General features: G+C 35.6%; 1 protein-coding gene across 3 annotated transcripts; it reads left to right on the top strand.

Annotated features, from left to right (window-relative positions):
* The first annotated feature begins 4,820 nt into the window (after positions 1 to 4,820).
* On the top strand, positions 4,821 to 18,666 carry LOC121647044 (putative cation exchanger C521.04c). Of its 3 annotated transcripts, none has more exons than XM_041996182.1 (20): positions 4,821 to 4,981; positions 8,366 to 8,521; positions 8,604 to 8,716; positions 9,854 to 9,962; positions 10,487 to 10,603; positions 10,692 to 10,753; positions 11,334 to 11,486; positions 11,726 to 11,917; positions 12,006 to 12,105; positions 13,164 to 13,305; positions 13,412 to 13,595; positions 13,992 to 14,091; positions 14,982 to 15,115; positions 15,211 to 15,242; positions 15,696 to 15,805; positions 15,928 to 16,073; positions 16,149 to 16,243; positions 16,351 to 16,429; positions 16,518 to 16,626; positions 18,120 to 18,666. In XM_041996182.1, the coding sequence occupies exons 1-20, from the start codon at positions 4,912 to 4,914 to the stop codon at positions 18,191 to 18,193; spliced, it is 2,277 nt and encodes a 758-aa protein (XP_041852116.1). In that variant the 5' UTR covers positions 4,821 to 4,911; the 3' UTR covers positions 18,194 to 18,666. The 3 variants fall into 3 exon arrangements, with proteins under 3 accessions (XP_041852116.1, XP_041852115.1, XP_041852117.1); XM_041996181.1 differs by having other exon boundaries at positions 15,208 to 15,242; XM_041996183.1 differs by having other exon boundaries at positions 4,822 to 4,981; positions 8,610 to 8,716; positions 15,208 to 15,242.
* The last annotated feature ends 169 nt before the right edge of the window (positions 18,667 to 18,835 follow it).

Below are 18,835 nucleotides of genomic sequence, written 5' to 3'. Positions count from 1 at the left end.
TGAGTACATCATGTCAAACACATTGATCTTTTCTCTGAATTTGTAACAAAGTGTGACATAAACATTACTAAAACTAGATCTAACTTATTTCCTTTGAAATTGAACATTTTTAACATATCCACAAATACGATCATCATTAATATGCAATGACACTACAATAACATAAATAAGTAGCTTTTAATAAAGTAATAATAAAGTAAAAGACAAAAGATTACTTTAATGAGAGTAAATTTGTTAAGCATGTCTACGTAGAATCAAACAACTACCATGATCAAAGAAAACATATTTTACTATGGAGTCCTATTATTTCGGTGTAAAAAAAAGTGCTAATGTTTTGTTTTGTTGTGTTTTATTTAAATAAAAAATACACTTTATAATACAGTAAAAAATATCTGAACTGATACAAGACAAAGCAATTAGTGAGAGTTCAGCAAGAATACACTAACTAACCCTGACCCCCTAACCCTAATTTTTAGGTTTTGTCTATTGTGTGCTAGAGTCTGTTTGTGTGGGTACCTAAGTTCCTAAAAGTGTGTTTACTGTTTTATGTGGATCCCCATTAGCTGCAGCAAAACCACAGCTATTTTTCCTGGGGTCCGACACATAAAATGTAGAACAATTTCAACAATTAAAAGCAAAACATAAAGATGTACCATAGAAAAATAAAATAAAACAAAAACAAAATGTCACTATGCAATTTGAAGTAGTCACCTAAGAGAAACAAGAAAGGGTAACAGCCTCTTATAAAAGCCTCTTATAAAATAATACCACTGCTGTTATCACCACAGCCATCATAATAATTGTTTTAATTTGTATTTCACTAATCATAATTTACAGTGGTGAATTTACAGGCCCAAAATTTTTAAACCCTTTAAAGTATTTCTTAAGTTCAGAGTAAATATGGCTAAGATAGTTCTAAAAGCAGTTCTTAAAATAAGCTTAGTGAAATAAAAACGTTTTAATTTTATTACAAAAGAAGTTATCAAATCTTTTTTATATATATGAGGCAAAAGAAATTGAATCTTTAGGATAACAGTGAAGTCATATTTATGTATCCTTGAGTCTGTGTCATATTTCTGGAACGCAAGGGACAGAAAAGTCATTGTCATAGGACACATACAAGGTCATGATGATCGTGACATGGACTTTTTCTGACTATGCAAACCAAATTTGTAAAGATGTTTTATGGGTGTCAAGTTCAAGTGATGTTAGCATAATCACACCTGTTTGTCTAGTCAAAAGAATTAACAAGAAGTTTTGACACTTGTTGAAGTGGAGGATCATATTTAGCATTCAGTGTCACTTGACCACAAAAGGTGATGTGCACATGTCCACTGGCAACTTGTGCACATCAGTGGGACAACAAATGATATGCTTGTGTGCAACAGCGTAAAATCTCTTTTTAGAGGTAATCTCTTTTTGTAGATAACAGTCTACTGGGTATGTAAAAAGGGAGCCTGTAAACAGACACAATAGACAAAAATAATTATGAATCTGTAGTACCTTAAGATGTCCATGTCTAGATGGTAAAAAAATAAATAAATCTAATGAATATGATGATTTAAATTAAGCTGCTTAGCTTGGGACTGTTACAGTTATTGCAACCTACAACAGTAAAATACTGATACATATGTATGCAGTGGTGTTAATAATGATTAAAAAACAATGCTTGATGTGTAATTCTTCAAAATTATCTACTTTTTGTGCTGTTTGATTTTGGAAGAGACTTTACACCTAGCATGTATTTAATCAGATAATCTGTGTGATGTACCTTTTTCACCTTGTCGTCTGGAAAGGCTTGAAAAAGAATAATCCCTTTTAAATGTTTTAAATGATTTCTTCAGTATCATGGTGCGGCTCTGGTCAGATTTCAGTGTTTTTAGGGTTCTGTGGGCATCAAAGGTTCTTAGGGAGTCGTATTGCTGTGGTAAACTGATGAAACAAAACAGATCAGATCAGGTCAGTGTGTTACACAACAATCTAACATGAAGTCAAACTCTAGGTCATTGAAATCCCTTTAAAGGCTGTTGTGACCTCAAGTTTTCTGTACAACTTTAATTTTTTTTTTTTTTGCTTCTATAATATGCACAAGCTTCCTCAGAGTTGGCCTGGGTAGCCATTCATTTTGCAATTTTACCATTCAAACGTTATGTTATGCATAAAAACGAAAAACCCCAGGATCCCAATTTCAGAATGTTAACAAACTTCACTGACTTCAACAACTTTACACAGACCTGTAATTTCAGCAGCAGAAAACTATGTTGTTAGTGATATCCTGTTGAAAGCAACTTTAAAATTTCTTTTTTCCACACCATGCTCAAACTCTTTGCCTTTTCATTAACCTACTAAGTGTTATTTGAGAACAACATACAATTTCACACACACATCTAAGTGAAACACAAAAATGAATTGCTTTGGACTGAACATTTCACAAACTGGTTTAAGGAAAAATGTACCTAACTGTGCAAACATCTTGCTCATATCTTTTTGTATTTCCCAGATAACAGTAAATATTAGCAAGTAATTCATTGTAATGTGTGCTAATATAAGTACAGTAAGGCAAAAACGGATTGTTGTACAACTCTAAAGCTTGAAAGTCACAATTCAATAAGACTATTTATTCATCAACACAATCTGAACCCTCTTAATTTTTTAACACTTTAGTTATAACAGTTATGTTTAATTATTTTTATTGTGAAAAACTGTTGTTATATAAATCTGTCTTTACTTATAGAGTACTTTTTTATACAAAAAAAAAAAGAAAAAAAGAAGCTACGTAAAGTGTGTTAATTAAAAACACAATGAACAAGACAAAAACATCTTTACTCATTAAAACACCCTGACCAAACCCACGAGTCACACATACACACAATATATTCACATGGATACACATAAACACAAGCACACACACACACACACCCACACATGTACACACAATGATGTCTCAAAAGCGCTGTCCTAACCCTGGAAACTAAGACACTGGAGGGTTTAAATAAACAATGTGAAGCTGAAATAAAATAAAATAAAATAAAATAAAATAAAATAAAATAAAATAAAATAAAATAAAATAAAATAAAATAAAATAAAATAAAATAGCAATCATGGTCTAGAAAAATATTCAATAAAAAGCTTTACTAAAAATGTAAGGCTTAAGCTTTAAATATCAACGTTCACAGCTGCCCTCGGGTCCTCTGGAAGGATGCCACTCCATAAGTTTTAGTCCTCACCTTAGGAATAAAAAGACCAGCCCCCGTTGACCTGAAGACCCCGGGAGGTACGTAAACTAAAAGTAAGTTGGTTAAATACCTGGGGCTAAATCCTTTAAAAACTGATCAAAGTATTTTAAAATCAATTTGGAAGCACACAGAAAACCAATTCAAAGATTTTGAAAACTGCAGTAATATGAGCTCTGGCAGTCCTCAAAGAAACCATTATTTTTCATAAAATAATCCAGTTAATTAAAAACAAGTTTTTTTTTATTTTGCTTAAAAGTGGTAAATTAGAAAGTTATTTATCTATATTTATTTAACATTTGAAAGGAGATTTTTGCTGTCTGTAAATGTTTAGCTACAACTTAATATTACTTTTAAAAAACTTTATATTATTTACTGAAATTTATGTGTATTTATAAAATATATTATTCTTTTCTTTTCTTTTCTTTTCTTTTCTTTTCTTTTCTTTTCTTTTCTTTTCTTTACTTTTCTTTTCTTTTCTTTTCTTTCTGTCCTACAAGTGGTCTCTGGCACTTGCCACACCAACATTGTAAATAAGAATTTATTAAGAATGTTTTGCCTGGTAAAATAAATATAAAAAAAAAAACAAAGTTAGAAAAGGTATGTGATAAATTTGGAAAGACACCATAAAGAGAGTATCTGCCTCCAAAAAAATGTACAAACTGCAAAGTAAGGATTGTTAAAACTAGATCTAGTAGTTTCCATCTTCATAAAATGCAAATTCCTCACGTTTGTTGCAGTCACACTTGCATCTTTAAAAGGGCTGGTTAAAAGGCTGATGATTTTAAGAATCTTTGGATCATTGTGGTATGTATCCGTAATAATCCTGTAGAAACATGTTTGTCTTGTCTGTTTTATTGCTTTATTGTATATGGCAAGTTCTTTAATATTATCATTGTGAATGGTTGATTTATTCTTCCTTCATCTTCTTTAGGCTCTTTTGCAATTTCTTTTTTGATCTCCTTTTTCTTAATTTTCCTAAGGTGGTTTTTGTTTTGTGTAAATATGTTTGATTCTGAGAGGAGCAACAGAATCCAGGGTGGACCTGAATTTACTGTTAAAATCATTAACAATTACATCTCAAGAAGCAGTTAAGATGTGATGTGAATTGCTCTGTAAAAGGTGAGTAAAATGTTCAGCCACTTGGGTAAAGACAGTGATATATCTGTCAAGCTGTGTTATCACTGGTGTTTTCCATACATGCAACTTAAAAATATTTGAAAAACATATTTGTCTTTTCAACAGGCTGCTAGTATTAAGTTGCCTAAATATAATATTTAAAATCGGTTCGTTGCTAAGTTGTCTATTGCTCAAAACACTTGAAATAGACATGTTTTCCTATTTATATATAAAGGGTGAATAAAAAGAACTTTTTTCATTACTTTAGTTTTTTATACAATTTTCTAGTTGAATTTTAAAGCAATATATTCGACTTAATAATGAGCCACTTCTTCTTATAAACGCTTTCAGGTTCATTTTTACAGTAGAAGTAAAGTTTAACACTCGGTTTAATTGCGGTATTTCCCTTTAAGAAATCCCACTTTAGTGGCCTACATTACCCACAATTCCAGGCGGCATGCTATCCACTTCAGGAGCCGCGTGACAGCGGCGTCTGATCCCGAGGAGATGAACGAGTCGGACTGAGTGACTTGACGGTGAGGTGTTTTTAGCGGCGGAGATGTCTCTGTCGTTCACACAGAGCCCAGATACGACCAGCCGGCGGAGGAGACCGACTGAACACGCGCACGGTGAGCAGCTCGAAGTCGTTATAATAATAATAAAAAAACTTTATTTGTAAGAGCAGACTGAGCCCTTAATACACCACCAAGAAGACTACATTCTCCATTTTATTTGCATCTGCGTAACCTATCTGAAGGTGTTATTTACCTCCCTGAGTATAAAAGGCAGCTCTCAAATTGCAATTGTGTAAATATGAGACTGTCACGACGTACTGATTAAAAGGTATTCACCCCCGTGTGGTTTGTGTGTGTGTGTGTGTGTGCGCGCGCGTGTGAACGCGAGTGTTGCCCCCGAAGTGAGGAGCTAATTCTGTTTACTAGACTTGTACAATAGATAATACTTGTCCTCATTTTGGAGACAAAGCTTTATAATGTAAATAATCCTGTCTAATGATGAATGCATATTTTACGGTTAGCATTAGGGTTATGCAAACAGTAATTATGGTTTAGAATAGTCAATTTTCTGAAAATGAATGGAAGAAAGATTATGTGTGCGACACTGCACCCCCACCCCCTAAAATATTATTATTATTTAAAACTTTTAAATAGTAAGAGCAAGCCAGACAAGAGCTTCAAGTAGCTGTTGTTTATTTCTGTAAGCAAGTAGTCTATTTATTATTTGCTTTTGTAAAATATTAGAAGATAGTATAATTAAACTGTTTCCCAGAGGTGAAGGAAATTATAACTGCCGTTCAAAACCCATAAATTACATTATATCATTGGTAGTGGTAGTGGATTAGACTAATACTGTGATTACCCCCCCCCCATACTGCAGGAAGCCAAGACAACAAAAAGAGGAAACAAAACAACAGTTTCTAAAAGTGTGGACTGCTTTGACTAGGTGAAAAGGAGAAGTTGTGATATTTGTGCTTTCTTGCTTCACAATGCCAGTTGTTACTTAAGCATCATTTATTCATTATCACTGCGCTTCTTTAGCCTTCATCTCTGGAAATGACCAGATGAAGGAATGAATGAATGACTTAAGGCATGCATTACTCTTTTCCTAATTGATGTCATGCCTCTGGTTCTCTAGTCGAACAAAATCAACTGTGGTCAAGTTGTTATCAGCTGCAGCACAGAGAGAAACAAGTTATGCTTTGGAGGCAAGCTTTTTCTACCGTTTACTACATAAGCATTAGCCAATATCAGATTATGAGAGCATGATATTTTTGTATTGTGATTACTGATATATACACACACAGACATATATGCTCCGCCCTCCCATTCATACAGACAGTTAGCAAAGAGATTTTAGAAAATGTTTTTGATTTTGAACAGATGATATAGTATAGTGGTTATATGAGCTAAATATAATAATAGTAATAAATGAAATGGTACAGTATTAATTCCACAGAAAATTTGTCCTTCTTCTCTTCTCTCGTCAAAAATAAAATAAAAAAAAAACCTGAGGAGAATTACTGGCTGATGTTATTAAGTGATATATACACATTTCATTAATGCTTGACATACTAACTCTCATAGGTGGCTTCAAACATTAATTTTAGGACAGTGTTACTCTGTATTAGCCAGAGAGTGATGGGTGTTGCTTCTGAAGATGTGAAGCTATGTGAAGTAAACTTGTCTAGCCATCATTAACCGCTGACTGACAGCTCTCTCCAGCTGGATGGTTATGGTATGATGGTTGTGTTACTCTTTGCTGCACACCTGAGGGATTTCTACATTTTATTTTTTATCTTTGACACATTATAAGTATAATTCAACCACAATACACTATGCTGGAAAATTTTAGTGGGTTGGAAACAGATTTTTCATTAAATCATAAAAGTGGAAATTGGCTTATTCCTAATACTGTATATAAATAAATAAATGCATAATAAATGAAGCCAATAAATTAATTCTAATGATAAATTCTTTGGCTATGTGCCCATGTACTGTTATGTTTTGTGGTAATTTTGACCCCAGATGAAATCTTGTGTTTTCATAACTATTTTTATTTATCAAATAGCCTAAATAATGGGGATTGTTTAATACCATGGTCTTCATTACACTTCGTTCATGTCAAGGACAACTTGAAAAGTACCTGAAATGCAAACTACAAGAGTTTTACATCACTATGAACCCGAAGCTGCCATCCAAGAAAGAAGCCCTGTCTCCAAAATTCTGATCTTGTGACATTAAATAAAGCTTGCATCTGACCCTATGGAGAGAGAGAGAGAGAAAAAAAACAAATCTTCTGGAAGAAATATTATTGGACAAATGAGACAAAAAAAAAATGCTATCAAAAATATGTGGACTGCTCTTAAAAGCATGACGTGGCAAAACCTAGAAATATAATTCAATTCTGCAATAATCAATTCTGCAAAGAAAAATAGTGAAGTTTCGAACCAACATTTTGCTAGATGCTTGTTGATAGCTTCCAAAGGTTAGGTGCACCTTGCTGAGGGACATTTAACCAAATTCTAAACGTGCTGTATGTGTATCTTTACCTGTTTAAAGAGTTGATATGAGATGGTGTGGTTGTGAATGTTTAATATATTGTGATTTTGTCTCTGAAGTCTTATAGAGGAGAGGGTTTTAGCTACAGTGCACATGCAAAATATTTTACTTAGAGAATTAGTAGGTTTTAAAGGGTTCAGCACCACCAGTTCTCACAATAAAGAGACTGTGCCAGTGTGCCAGTAGATTTTGAATGTTTAAGTGATTTATCTCAGCATGACGGTGCGCTATGCAGAAAGGACTTCAGTGTTGATACACAGTGGAGGAGCAATGCAATGCAGAGACTTTGTTTTCAAGACAAAGACTGCAGCTTTTCTTTCCTGTCTACGAATGAAACGTGTGTTTATTAGTGGCAAATAAAACTTTAATTGAAAAGACACCCTGTCTTTTCTTTAGATTTATTAAAGTCACTGCTGAACCAAAATGAAAATAGAATGGAAAGTGGAGAGGTGAGGTGAGGTGGAGTTGGGGGTGGGGCAGTGAACTGGGGGTACAGATTAAAGGAATTGCAGCGGGATAACTGAGCTGGAGGAGGGGTGGGAAACTGATCAAATCTTTTGAAGAATTGGTTTAGAACAACCATCTACTTTTAATCCCCTATAGCCTGAGAGTTGGCTTTCCTTAAGGTCTAAGATGAATTTCAGGTTTTTCCAGACTCAGGTGACATTATTGTAGTACAGCTGATTCTCCATTTTCGTCCTGTGCTTGTTTTTGCTCTCAGAAGCAACATCACAAATTTATATATACACCTTACTTTACTTCTCTAATATGTTTGTTACAAAGCTAAGCCTATTGAGATGTAAAAAACTATAATGATATTATACCACTGGCGCATGAACCGCTGGTAAACTAACATCTTGTTTATGACTAATATTCCTGTGAAAATGCCACTGTTTGGCTTTCTCAGAGTAATTTGTGTCTTACCTGGTTTTGCAGATTCTTCAAATGATCAGGATTCTCAAGCAAGTAACAGTCATGAAGAGGTCTATGACTGTGTGCATAGCACTGAGCAACTTAATGCAACACATACATGCACTTCAGCTTCACACCACTCCTTATATCCTGCAGCAAAGTACACATCTGCACATGCATGTGAGTACTGGATAACACCTATCAATATTTTTAACAGCAGAGCTGTGTTTGCATACATTACTGGTCATCATGTTGTTAATGGTTTCAGGTGCGAGCCATCATACCTGTGAAGATAGCTGGGAGGAAATCCAAAGCAAAAGAACCATCAGAGCCGAGAATGAGGTGGAGGCTAATAAACTGGTCAACAACTACAGGGTGAGAAATCTGACGTTTTCCGTTTCAGATAAGAGTAGCTTGAGTTCAGAGCAGAGGGGTTAATTCAATATGCTGCCCAGCTCCACCTGCTCAGAATCAGCAGCAAAATCACATGAATCTTAAGGAGCTGGTTTTACTAAACAAATCTAAGCACATTGTAAACATAGAAAAAATATATCAGGTTGTAAATGGTATAACTGACCATCCTGTATGTTTCATCTGCAGGGATTGTTGTGATTAAACTAGTCTAACATTTTGTTTTTAAAGAGAGATCTTATTTTACCCACATGAGATTAGATGTTAATAGCAAAGACTAAAGGACTAGAATTCCACTTCCAAGATACAGCAAGTGCAACATCATATTAAGCTGAGGCTAGTTGAACATACACAGGAAAGAGGCAAGATAACTTTGGAGAATGACGCAACTTTACAGAACAAATCTAAACATCTTACTGAATGTATGTCAGAAATGGAGGCAGAAAATGTCAGTTGTTTTTCCTCAAGTTTTCAAGATGTTAGCAACTTCAGACAGCCAACTTAATGCTTTTAAGCACAGAAAGAGAGATTTTTTTCACCAAATGTTCCTTTTAAGCTTTTTATATTTTAATTTTTTTTATTTTTTTTAGTTAATTTTAATGATAATTAGTTTTATATTTATGAAGATTGTGACTCAGATTTAGAATAGCTTTTATTGTCATTGCATATGGCACAACAAAAATTGGGTACGCTGGATAAAAACAGTGTACAGATAAGAATGAAACATATAACATGCAAAAGTAAAGAAAATATAATAATACAGCTGATAAGGACAAAAAAGAATATACAAATAAATAAATAGGGCACAATTAGTGACATCAGGCCATGGCAGATAACTTGCATCTGAACAATAGAATGAACAGAATAAAGAGGATAGTGTAGTTTAATAGAATGAGTAGTAAAATAGTAATAACAATACAATGAATAGTACACAGTAGAACTGGGAACAGTGTATGTCAGTTTGCATTGTTGTGTTATTCTTGCTTACCCAAGTTGCTGTCTATCTTGGCTAGGAAAAGACATTTTTCATCCCAAGAGTTATTGTTTCCTGGTAAAACAATGTTAATAAATAATTAATAATAAAATTTGTGTGTGTATCAGTTTGGGTTCAGAAAATGGAAGAGCCACGTGACGGAGCGACCGTTTGAAGACAGGTCTGATGTTGTGAAAGAGCTTTACTCTGAGCTAAATGTCATTAAACCGCACTCAGGTACGGATGGTTGGATTGTTTCTAAAGTTTGATGTTGATGGTTCACAAAGTTTGTTACATGTTGGTAAAACAGATGAACAACATAACGTAGTTAAAACACTATCTGATGAGGTGAGAAAGAAATGTTGAGCTGATTGTGCAGGTTCTGTAACTGTGATAAACATTTTCAACATTTTGGATACTGATGTTATAGTGTGCCTTAGTTTTTTCATTTAAATGATTTTTACTAACCAGACTGTTTGTACAATTTATATCTGATCTTTTAACATATGGCTTTCTTTCCTCTTTGAATTAGTTGTTTTAGTGGATGCATCAATCCACTATTCCGTTGATGAATACAGCAATAAAATGGAAGAACGAAATGTTTATTTATTTATATATATATACATATATATATATATATGTGTATATATATATATATAGGTCAAGTAAACCAATAAGTTAAGGATGACAGAACAAGTGTCTTTTATATAACATGTCTGTCTTTTATTAATCATTTTCTGTGTCTTACCTTGGGCTGCCAGGTCAGTTTATCACATGTGGAAATGTAGCGTATGTGCTTCTCTTTGGTTGGTGGGTGTCTCTGGCATATTTCCTGGTTGGCACTTTCATGTTCATCACTATAGTTGGGGTACCTTATGGTAGGTGATCCAGCTATTAATGGCAAATGTTATTTATTAACTATCAGCCCCTCCCCAGACCTAAAAAAACACATTTTATATTTTTTAGGCAAGTTTTGCTGGAAGTTGTGCTGCTACTTCCTGTGGCCATTTGGCAACACAATCCATGAGGTACTGTGGAGATGTTCCTCTGGTTGTCTTTTTTCTTTACTGCTGACTAAAGTAAGATAGATTCACATTAATCAGTCATTTTTTCAGTCACTCGCTGGCCTGTGGTCATGAAAGCAGAAGTTTTACTCTCTGAAAACACCACAAGTCTGCAACACTATTACTTGCAACAAGTCATTATTGTAAAACTAAATATAATAATAAATATGATTGAATTATAATTGTTAATTTCCTGCAAAAACCTCAATATTGACAGCAAATCAGCTAATGTTATGATCTGAAACTCAAATTAAACTCATAAATTAAACAATAAGAGGACAGTTACTACCCTGCTGTGCACTAATCTTCATTTGAAATCATTTTGCATGTTGCATTTATTTTAGTTTATCTAAAAGCTCTGTCTTGTGTTCTAATCTGATTTAGTTGTGGCCTTCTGTAATTTTAAGAGCTGTAGCTCTAATGTACATTACTGATGATTATTATAATTATGTTTAAAAAGCACTTTAATATGGGCATAAAATTAGGAAACATATCTTGGGTTTAATTTAATGTGGCAGAAAATAACATGGCTCTGTGTCTCCAGATAGGAAATACTTTGAGAAGATGTTGTGAGCAAGCACCAGACTGTGAGTGCAGCATAGAAACGGAGGAGGACAACTCTCCAGTCCTGCTGCCTTCACCCACAGAGGTGCCAGTTATAGAAGTGCCAGGACGACCACCCCGCACTCCCTACTGGGTAAATGTCCACTCTTACAGAAATATAAGGTAGACAAGCAACTTTTAAAGGTCTGTCATGGATCTGAGAACAGATGGCATTGTATACTGTGGAGCTCACAAAGCCTTGAGAGACAATTTTATTCATATTTAGAGACACTTACTAAAATTAAGTTGACATTGCACTAATAATTTACTGATTTCTCCTTCATGGAGCAAGTTTTGGATATATTTCACATAAGTTCCCTTCTTGTTGTGCAGCATCGCCTCTCCACCTACGTATGGCTGTTGCTAGGATATCCTCCCTTGGTGATCATTCACTCTCTTGCCTGCTTTATCTCCTGGATCTTGGTATTCACCATCCCAGTCTCCAAGATGAATGCACAGACTCTGGGTGTCATTCTCCTCCTGGCCCCTGAGAATGTCTCCATTTCCACCAGCTCAAAGAGGAAGGTACAAGGCTGGTTAAGTATCTATTAGCCATGGCATACAATTCCGGAGAGATGCTAATGCAGCTATGTATTTTCTGCTTGACCCTCAGCATCCAGGCTATGAGACCAGAGCGCTGCTGTGCTGCTACCACGCTGCCAACTGGTACTACTACAAATACACTGTTGATGGGATCAATGTGTTTGCTGTCAGTATCCTTTCAACCAATCAATGAAATTATTTTTATAAAGCACTTTTCATACATGAGTAGCACAAACTGCTTGACATATTAAAATTGTTTGCATATTGAAAAGAATTTAAAATAACAAAACACACACCTACACACACACAAACCTAAAGTGCCTGGGAAAAACAAAATCATACAACAGTTGAAAAAATTACAAAAATAATCACACAATTAAATAATTAAAAAGTTAAATTAATAAATACATTAAAAAATAAAGTAGACAAAATAAAATCATTTAAAGCTAAGGTAAAAAGGTTGGTCTTGAGTCTCTTTTTTAAAACATCAAGCGTTTCTGCAACCCTGAGGTTCTCTGGCAGGCTGTTCCACAGACGATGTTTTGGTTCTAACTTTGGAAACAATTAATCGGCTGGTACCAGAGGATCTCAGAGTCTGTGAGAGTCATAATTTAAAAGTAGGTCAGGTAAATAAGAAAGTCCAAGACCATTAAGACATTTATAAACTACTAAAAGAACCTTAAAACGGGGAGCCAATGCAGTGATTTTAAAACTGGTGTAATGTGTTTCCGCCTTCTGGTCCTCGTCAGAACACGTGCGCTGAGTTCCGAAGTAATTATAGGTTAAAAATAGACTTTTAAAGGAAGACCAAAGTGCAAGTCATTACAATAACCTGTTCTGCTAGAGGTAAAAGCATGAATCAGCACATCTGTGTCTTTGTGACATTTCTACTGTGTCGATTAAAATCCAGCTGACTCCAAAGGACACCCAGATCTCTTGTCTTCAGGACTGATATTAAAACTACAGTTTTGCCCTGGTTAAGCTGCAGGTATTCTCCACAATCCATGAATTTATATCTAAGATACAGTTTATAAGGACATTAACTGGCTCTGGGTCATCAAGAGACATCAAGATGTAAAGCTGTGTATCAACTGTGTTGCTGTGAAAATCAATGCGTGTCTCCTGATGACATCCTCAAGTGGCAGCATAACAGCGTTTACCATAACAACATGTGTATGTGTGTGTCAGTCATGTGAAGATCTGTTATGATCTTTGACCGACACCTCAGACCTCCTCCCTCTGGTAATAGTTGCTCTGGTAATTGGATATGTCGACAAAGAGAACCAGTATGCCAGCTCTGATGTCAAGTTTGCCATAGCAATCAGCTCCATCATACCGCTTTCATATTATATTGGTATGGGCGTTGCCAGGTGAGCAGTTTTCATTACATTCAAGCTACATTTTACACCACCTTATCCACAGCAAGTACCAAAATTGTTGAACTGTTGATGTGATGATAATTTTTTGCATCCACAGCATATCTGCCCAGAGTAATTTTGCAGTTGGTGCAGTGGTCAACGCCACCTTCGGCTCTATCACAGAACTGACCTTTTACATCACAGCATTGCTCAGAAGCCACCAGACAGCCAACTCATGTCTGCAGGAAGTTGTCAAGGCAGCGCTGACTGGAACGCTGCTCGGATGCATTCTCTTCATCCCTGTGAGCCGTCCTGTATTTACATGAGACCTGACATTTTATTAATGAATAAATAAATATACAATGTTTTAGAAATTTTAAACCTACTAAGGAGTTGCCGAATGGTTTAATTAAAACGTGACTTATAATGCATTTTGTGTGTTTTGACTTTTGTGTGACTGTTATAATATATATATTGTTTACCTATGCATAATATATAACTTGTATACCTTATATATATATATATATATATATATATATATATATATATATATATATATAAATCTGACCAACATAGTTTTACCTCAAAAATTAATTCTCCCTCAGCCCAAATATTTATTTTCCATCAAATGGGTTGTTCTCCAAAAAAACAAGCAAACAAAACAACTTAATAAATAAGACTTCTATGTCTTTTTCTAGGGCATCTGTATGATAATTGGAGGCCTGAGACACAGAGAGCAAAGATTCAACAGTCGATCTGCAGGAGTGAGCTCTGCATTGCTTTTCATCTCTGTAGGAGGCAAGTATTTGAAGACCAGTTCACGCTGTATTTCAACAAAATGAGTTGCACTGCAGAAGTTTTGTCGTCAAATTAGGAAAAGAATGAATGAATGAATGAATGAATTAATGAATGAATGAATGAATGAATTAATGAATTAATGAAACGAAACTTTGTCATTGCAATATGTGCAACGGAATTTTTTCCCAGTACAAACCCGTCCAAGAGTAGACAACAACAAATAAAGATACACAGAATCAGGCAGACTGAGGCAGCTGTCACCAGACAGCGCGCCAGAGATGAACCACCTCATAAAACTGATTGCTACGTTATCCACAACTTTATTCATTCACATTTAAGAAGCATTAGCAGGCTGCAGGTGACTCTTATGTTTGCAAAAAGCAGTCAGATTCTCTAGCAGTCAGACAGAAAATTACCCAGTTGAATGAGGATTGTCTTCCCGTTCTCATTCAGCTCCATTACCTCAATAGTAATGTCTGATCTTACATTCCTAAGACCGAGGCTTTGATTTTACATGGATTTTTATTCTCTCCTCACATATATCAGTTATGGTTATATGGCATTTATATACATTTCCATAATTAGAAAGGGCTAAAGAGTTCACAAAATGCTATTAAGGACCTAAAATTTAAAAGACGTTGTTCAATGGGTGATTTCACGGTGGCTATATCCACCTTTTTACTCATCTAATTTATTTTCATCAATATAAATTCATTTTCATTTAATCAATTTTTGATAATTAGATGACACCAGACAGCAAACTGCACACAGTTGAAATATTCAGTTTAAGATTTAGAAAAAGCAGTTCGTGCTCAGCTGCTGGTGACAGCAAGAGAAACAAATGTCTGTAACACGTCTTTTTGTGGATTCCCTCTTTCTGCCATTGGCAGGTGTGTTTGCCCCCACTCTTTTCTCCAAGGCTTATGGAAACCTGGTGTGTGATGCCTGCACCAACTCCACAGGAGGAAACGGCACGGCCAACAGCAGCGGACCTTTTGTGTGCCACAACTGCCATTATGATCTGGTCATTAAGCACAAGAAGCTCACACAGCTCGTACACATGCTCAGATTCACATGCAGTGCTTTGTGTAAAATGTTGATTTTTGTTTTAATTAGCAGAGCAATGGAACACTCTTCAAAAACCACGTTGAGTGAGTTTTATTTTATTCTTGTTCACACATGAATTACTGAGTTGATTTAAAATAAGACTAATCACTAACTGTCACGTCCAGTTTTATTTGTGGAGTGAGTGGCATCTCCCAGAAAGTTCTTTCACTTAAATTCATTAGAGTATGAAAATAAAACTTCTCTTTGTGGTGCATCTAAGATGTGAGGTCACATAACCCTCAACAGTTCATGTGTTTTCTTGTTTTGAATACATGTTTTCTAATTTGCTTGTGCCATCAATTTTTCAACACTTTTCTCTTTGAGTTGATTTTTATTCTAGTCAAACTGATCTAAAAGAATATTCTCTTTTATGTGTCAATCTGAAAAAAGACTGTTTTAGAAAAGCTTAAAGTCAGCATAAAGTAAAGCTTAAGTCAGTATGTGGTTCTGTAAGTTTTAGACGTGATTAATAAAGTCTGTGTGTTGTTTCTTCTTAGGCCACTGGTGTACTCAGTGTCCATCCTCCTACCTGTTGCCTACATCATTGGTCTGATATTTACACTGAAGACACACTCCCACATTTATGACATCCATGTTGGAGGACAGGGTATGATTCACTATTGAATCACACTAAAGATCAAACTATTATGATGTGATTCCTGAGGACACAGGTGTCATGCCTAGACCACAGCCTCCATTTTTTTTTTTTTTTTTTTATTGTCTTTGCAGAGTCAAGCCAGCAGGAACCAGTGGTCCACTGGTCGCGGTGGAGGTCTCTGCTCATCCTCATTGTGGCCACCATGCTCACATCTGCATGTGCTGATCTCGCCACCGAGCACATCCAGCCCATTCTCAACCAGCCCAACGTCTCTCAGGTCAGCATATGGGAGCATGCTCACACAGTTTGTGCTATCCTCCAGATGTGCTAACATACCAGTTTCTTCCTTCAGTACTTCATTGGGGTGACTGTTCTTGCGATGGTCCCCGAGATCCCAGAGATTGTTAATGGGATCCAGTTTGCACTCCAGAACAACATTAGTCTCAGGTAATTCATGTTTTCTTAAAGGGCAGCTAAAAAAGGTTATGTCTGCATCTAATAATTAAAGTGTTTTTAAGGATGTCTGTATCTAAAATATATAAATTTTTCACCAGCTTGGAGGTTGGAAGTTGTATCGCTGTGCAGGTGTGCATGCTACAGATTCCAATACTGGTTCTATTTAATGCCTTCTATGTAAGTTTTCATCATTTCTTTACTTCTTGGTAAAACTGTTTGCATTTGTATAGTTTTTGTAATGATACACTTTGTTGGTTTTGTCCAGGATGTGGGATTTGTGCTGTTGTTTAGTGACCAGCATATGTGGGCTAGCATCTTCAGTGTGGTTCTGGTCAACTACATTTTCATGGATGGCAAGTCTGATTATTTTCAGGGTAAGTTTAAAGTTTTTAGAGATTTAAAGAGGAATATTAGAGGTGATTTTTACAAGGTAAAAAGAGAACAAAAGCAAACAAAAGGAGTGAATGCAAGGAAGTCGATGGCCATTCATCTGTAATGTCTCACCTGAACAAGCTGTAGCTATTTCAAGCAACATTTTTTGTTTTATTGACAATTACAGAGCCCATGATCAGCTATTGATAGGTTAAAACGATTATTCTGAGACCAAATTTCACTTTAAAAGAATAAGAGGTGGGTGTAAGGTGCGACTTGGCCAGTAATGTGCACAGTATAACACTTGATATCAGACCACTTTAATGTAGATTCTGCATTTTATTAACAAGAAATGTACTCTAATAAATAAAATTAGTCATGAACATAAGTGGAAATTAAACTTTGTAAATCAACACACAAATCATATACTTACTGGACTTTACATACTGTTTGCTATTCTAAAACTTAAAGTAGTTTTGATATACTTCCAGACGAATTACAAGTAAATTATGTTTGTTAAAACTGTTATTCTGTTTAATCATAATAACAGTTTTATTAAGTACTGCCTGAGCCAATCAGGCAGTGGAGAGCTGTCGTCCAGTGATCAGATGGTTGGTGGTTCGATTCCCCCTCCCCCAGTTGATCTGTCGTTATGTCCTTGGGCAAGACACTTCACCCTCCTTGTGTTGGCATCACTGGCGTATGAATGTTCGGTGGTGGACGGAGAGGCCGCAGGTGCAGGTTGGCTGACATGTTTCCATCAGTCTGCCCCAGGGCAGCTGTGGCTACACATGCAGCTCGCCGTCACCAAGTCTCAATGAGGAGTGAAGGAATAATGGATACAATGTAAAGCGCTTTGGGTGCCTTGAAAAGCGTTTAGAAATCTTGTCCATTATAATAAAGTTACAGTTCAGCAGTTAACTTTCAAGCCTAAACACCAAAACATATTAAAAACATTTGATATATTTCCTGGATTATCAAGGTGAATTACTGACAGGTCTCAACCTTGGCTGATAGTAAACAAGCCTCTGAAAGAGCTGTAAACATCATCCTCAAATGCAACTATCCATTTAGAATCTATGTGGGCTGATTAATGTTCTGGTTTGAGGATATGCAATTTAAACATGATACAGAATCATGCATCACACAGCTGCACGTTCAACTACGGAAGGTGTTGCTGTTAGCTGGCTCATGATGGTCATTTTTCTTCTACAGGCTCAGTGCATGCTTACATTAAAGACCATGTTTTAGCCAAACACTCAAATCACCTGATAATTCAGTAGAGGGCTTCTTGAATTGCAGAATTTGTTACAGGAAAAGCAGCATTGTTGTTTTAAATGAAGCCAGAATGCTGAAGAAAATTCATTGTGCAAAATCAGTTCAGCTAGAGCCTTAACGAAACTGAGAACCTACTGTTTGTGTCTTGACCCATGAATCTTATTTCATAGTATGCCCCTCAGATCTTCTCGTTTATTAGCGGTTTTGTTTTCCTCAGGTACAGCACTGGTGATCATCTACCTTATCCTTCTGGCTCTGTATTACTTTGCTCCTTCTCCAGCTGGCTGTTGAGAAGAGGACTAACATTCAGCCCAAGTTACGTTTAAGCCTGGACGACATCCAACCTCAGCCATAGTCCACGCTGATTTTGGTAGAATTTCTGATTACTAATATGGGAATCCCATAAAGAAACTTGTTAGGATTGTTGTTTTCTAAATTTAAATAACCCAAAAACATGAAAACTAAAAACTTTTATCTCAGGTAGGTGCTTCTGACTACTGTGGTGAAGATGCACAATGTATAGGCTAGCATACTTAAGTCTCTTATCTTTGTAAACTGTGAAGCAGAGGAAAAGCGATATTTTTACAATAAAATGGACATTATGCATTATACATCTGCACTGATGATATTTTCAGGTAATATTGTGATAAAGTTTGGATAATGGTACTTGTCTGTGATAAGTGACTTGCACACTATAGCTGGAAACATTGCAGGATTAGCTATGATTGAGAATCAAACAAACATCTCAATACAAGATTTTGAAAGAAAAAAAAAAAACAGCTGCCTGTGTTGTTATTGTTTGTACAGACAAAAATGACAAAACAGCCATGTTTACCTTAACGGAGACATTCACCTTTTCTATCTCGAGTTAAAGTGACATACACACCTTGACATGCACATAACTTTACTTTCATTCACATCAAAAGTGATGCA

Source organism: Melanotaenia boesemani, chromosome 10, assembly GCF_017639745.1.
Source record: "Melanotaenia boesemani isolate fMelBoe1 chromosome 10, fMelBoe1.pri, whole genome shotgun sequence".
Lineage (NCBI taxonomy): Eukaryota > Metazoa > Chordata > Actinopteri > Atheriniformes > Melanotaeniidae > Melanotaenia > Melanotaenia boesemani.
Note: the sequence above shows the minus strand (reverse complement) of the source record. Positions and strands in the feature narration are given on the sequence as shown.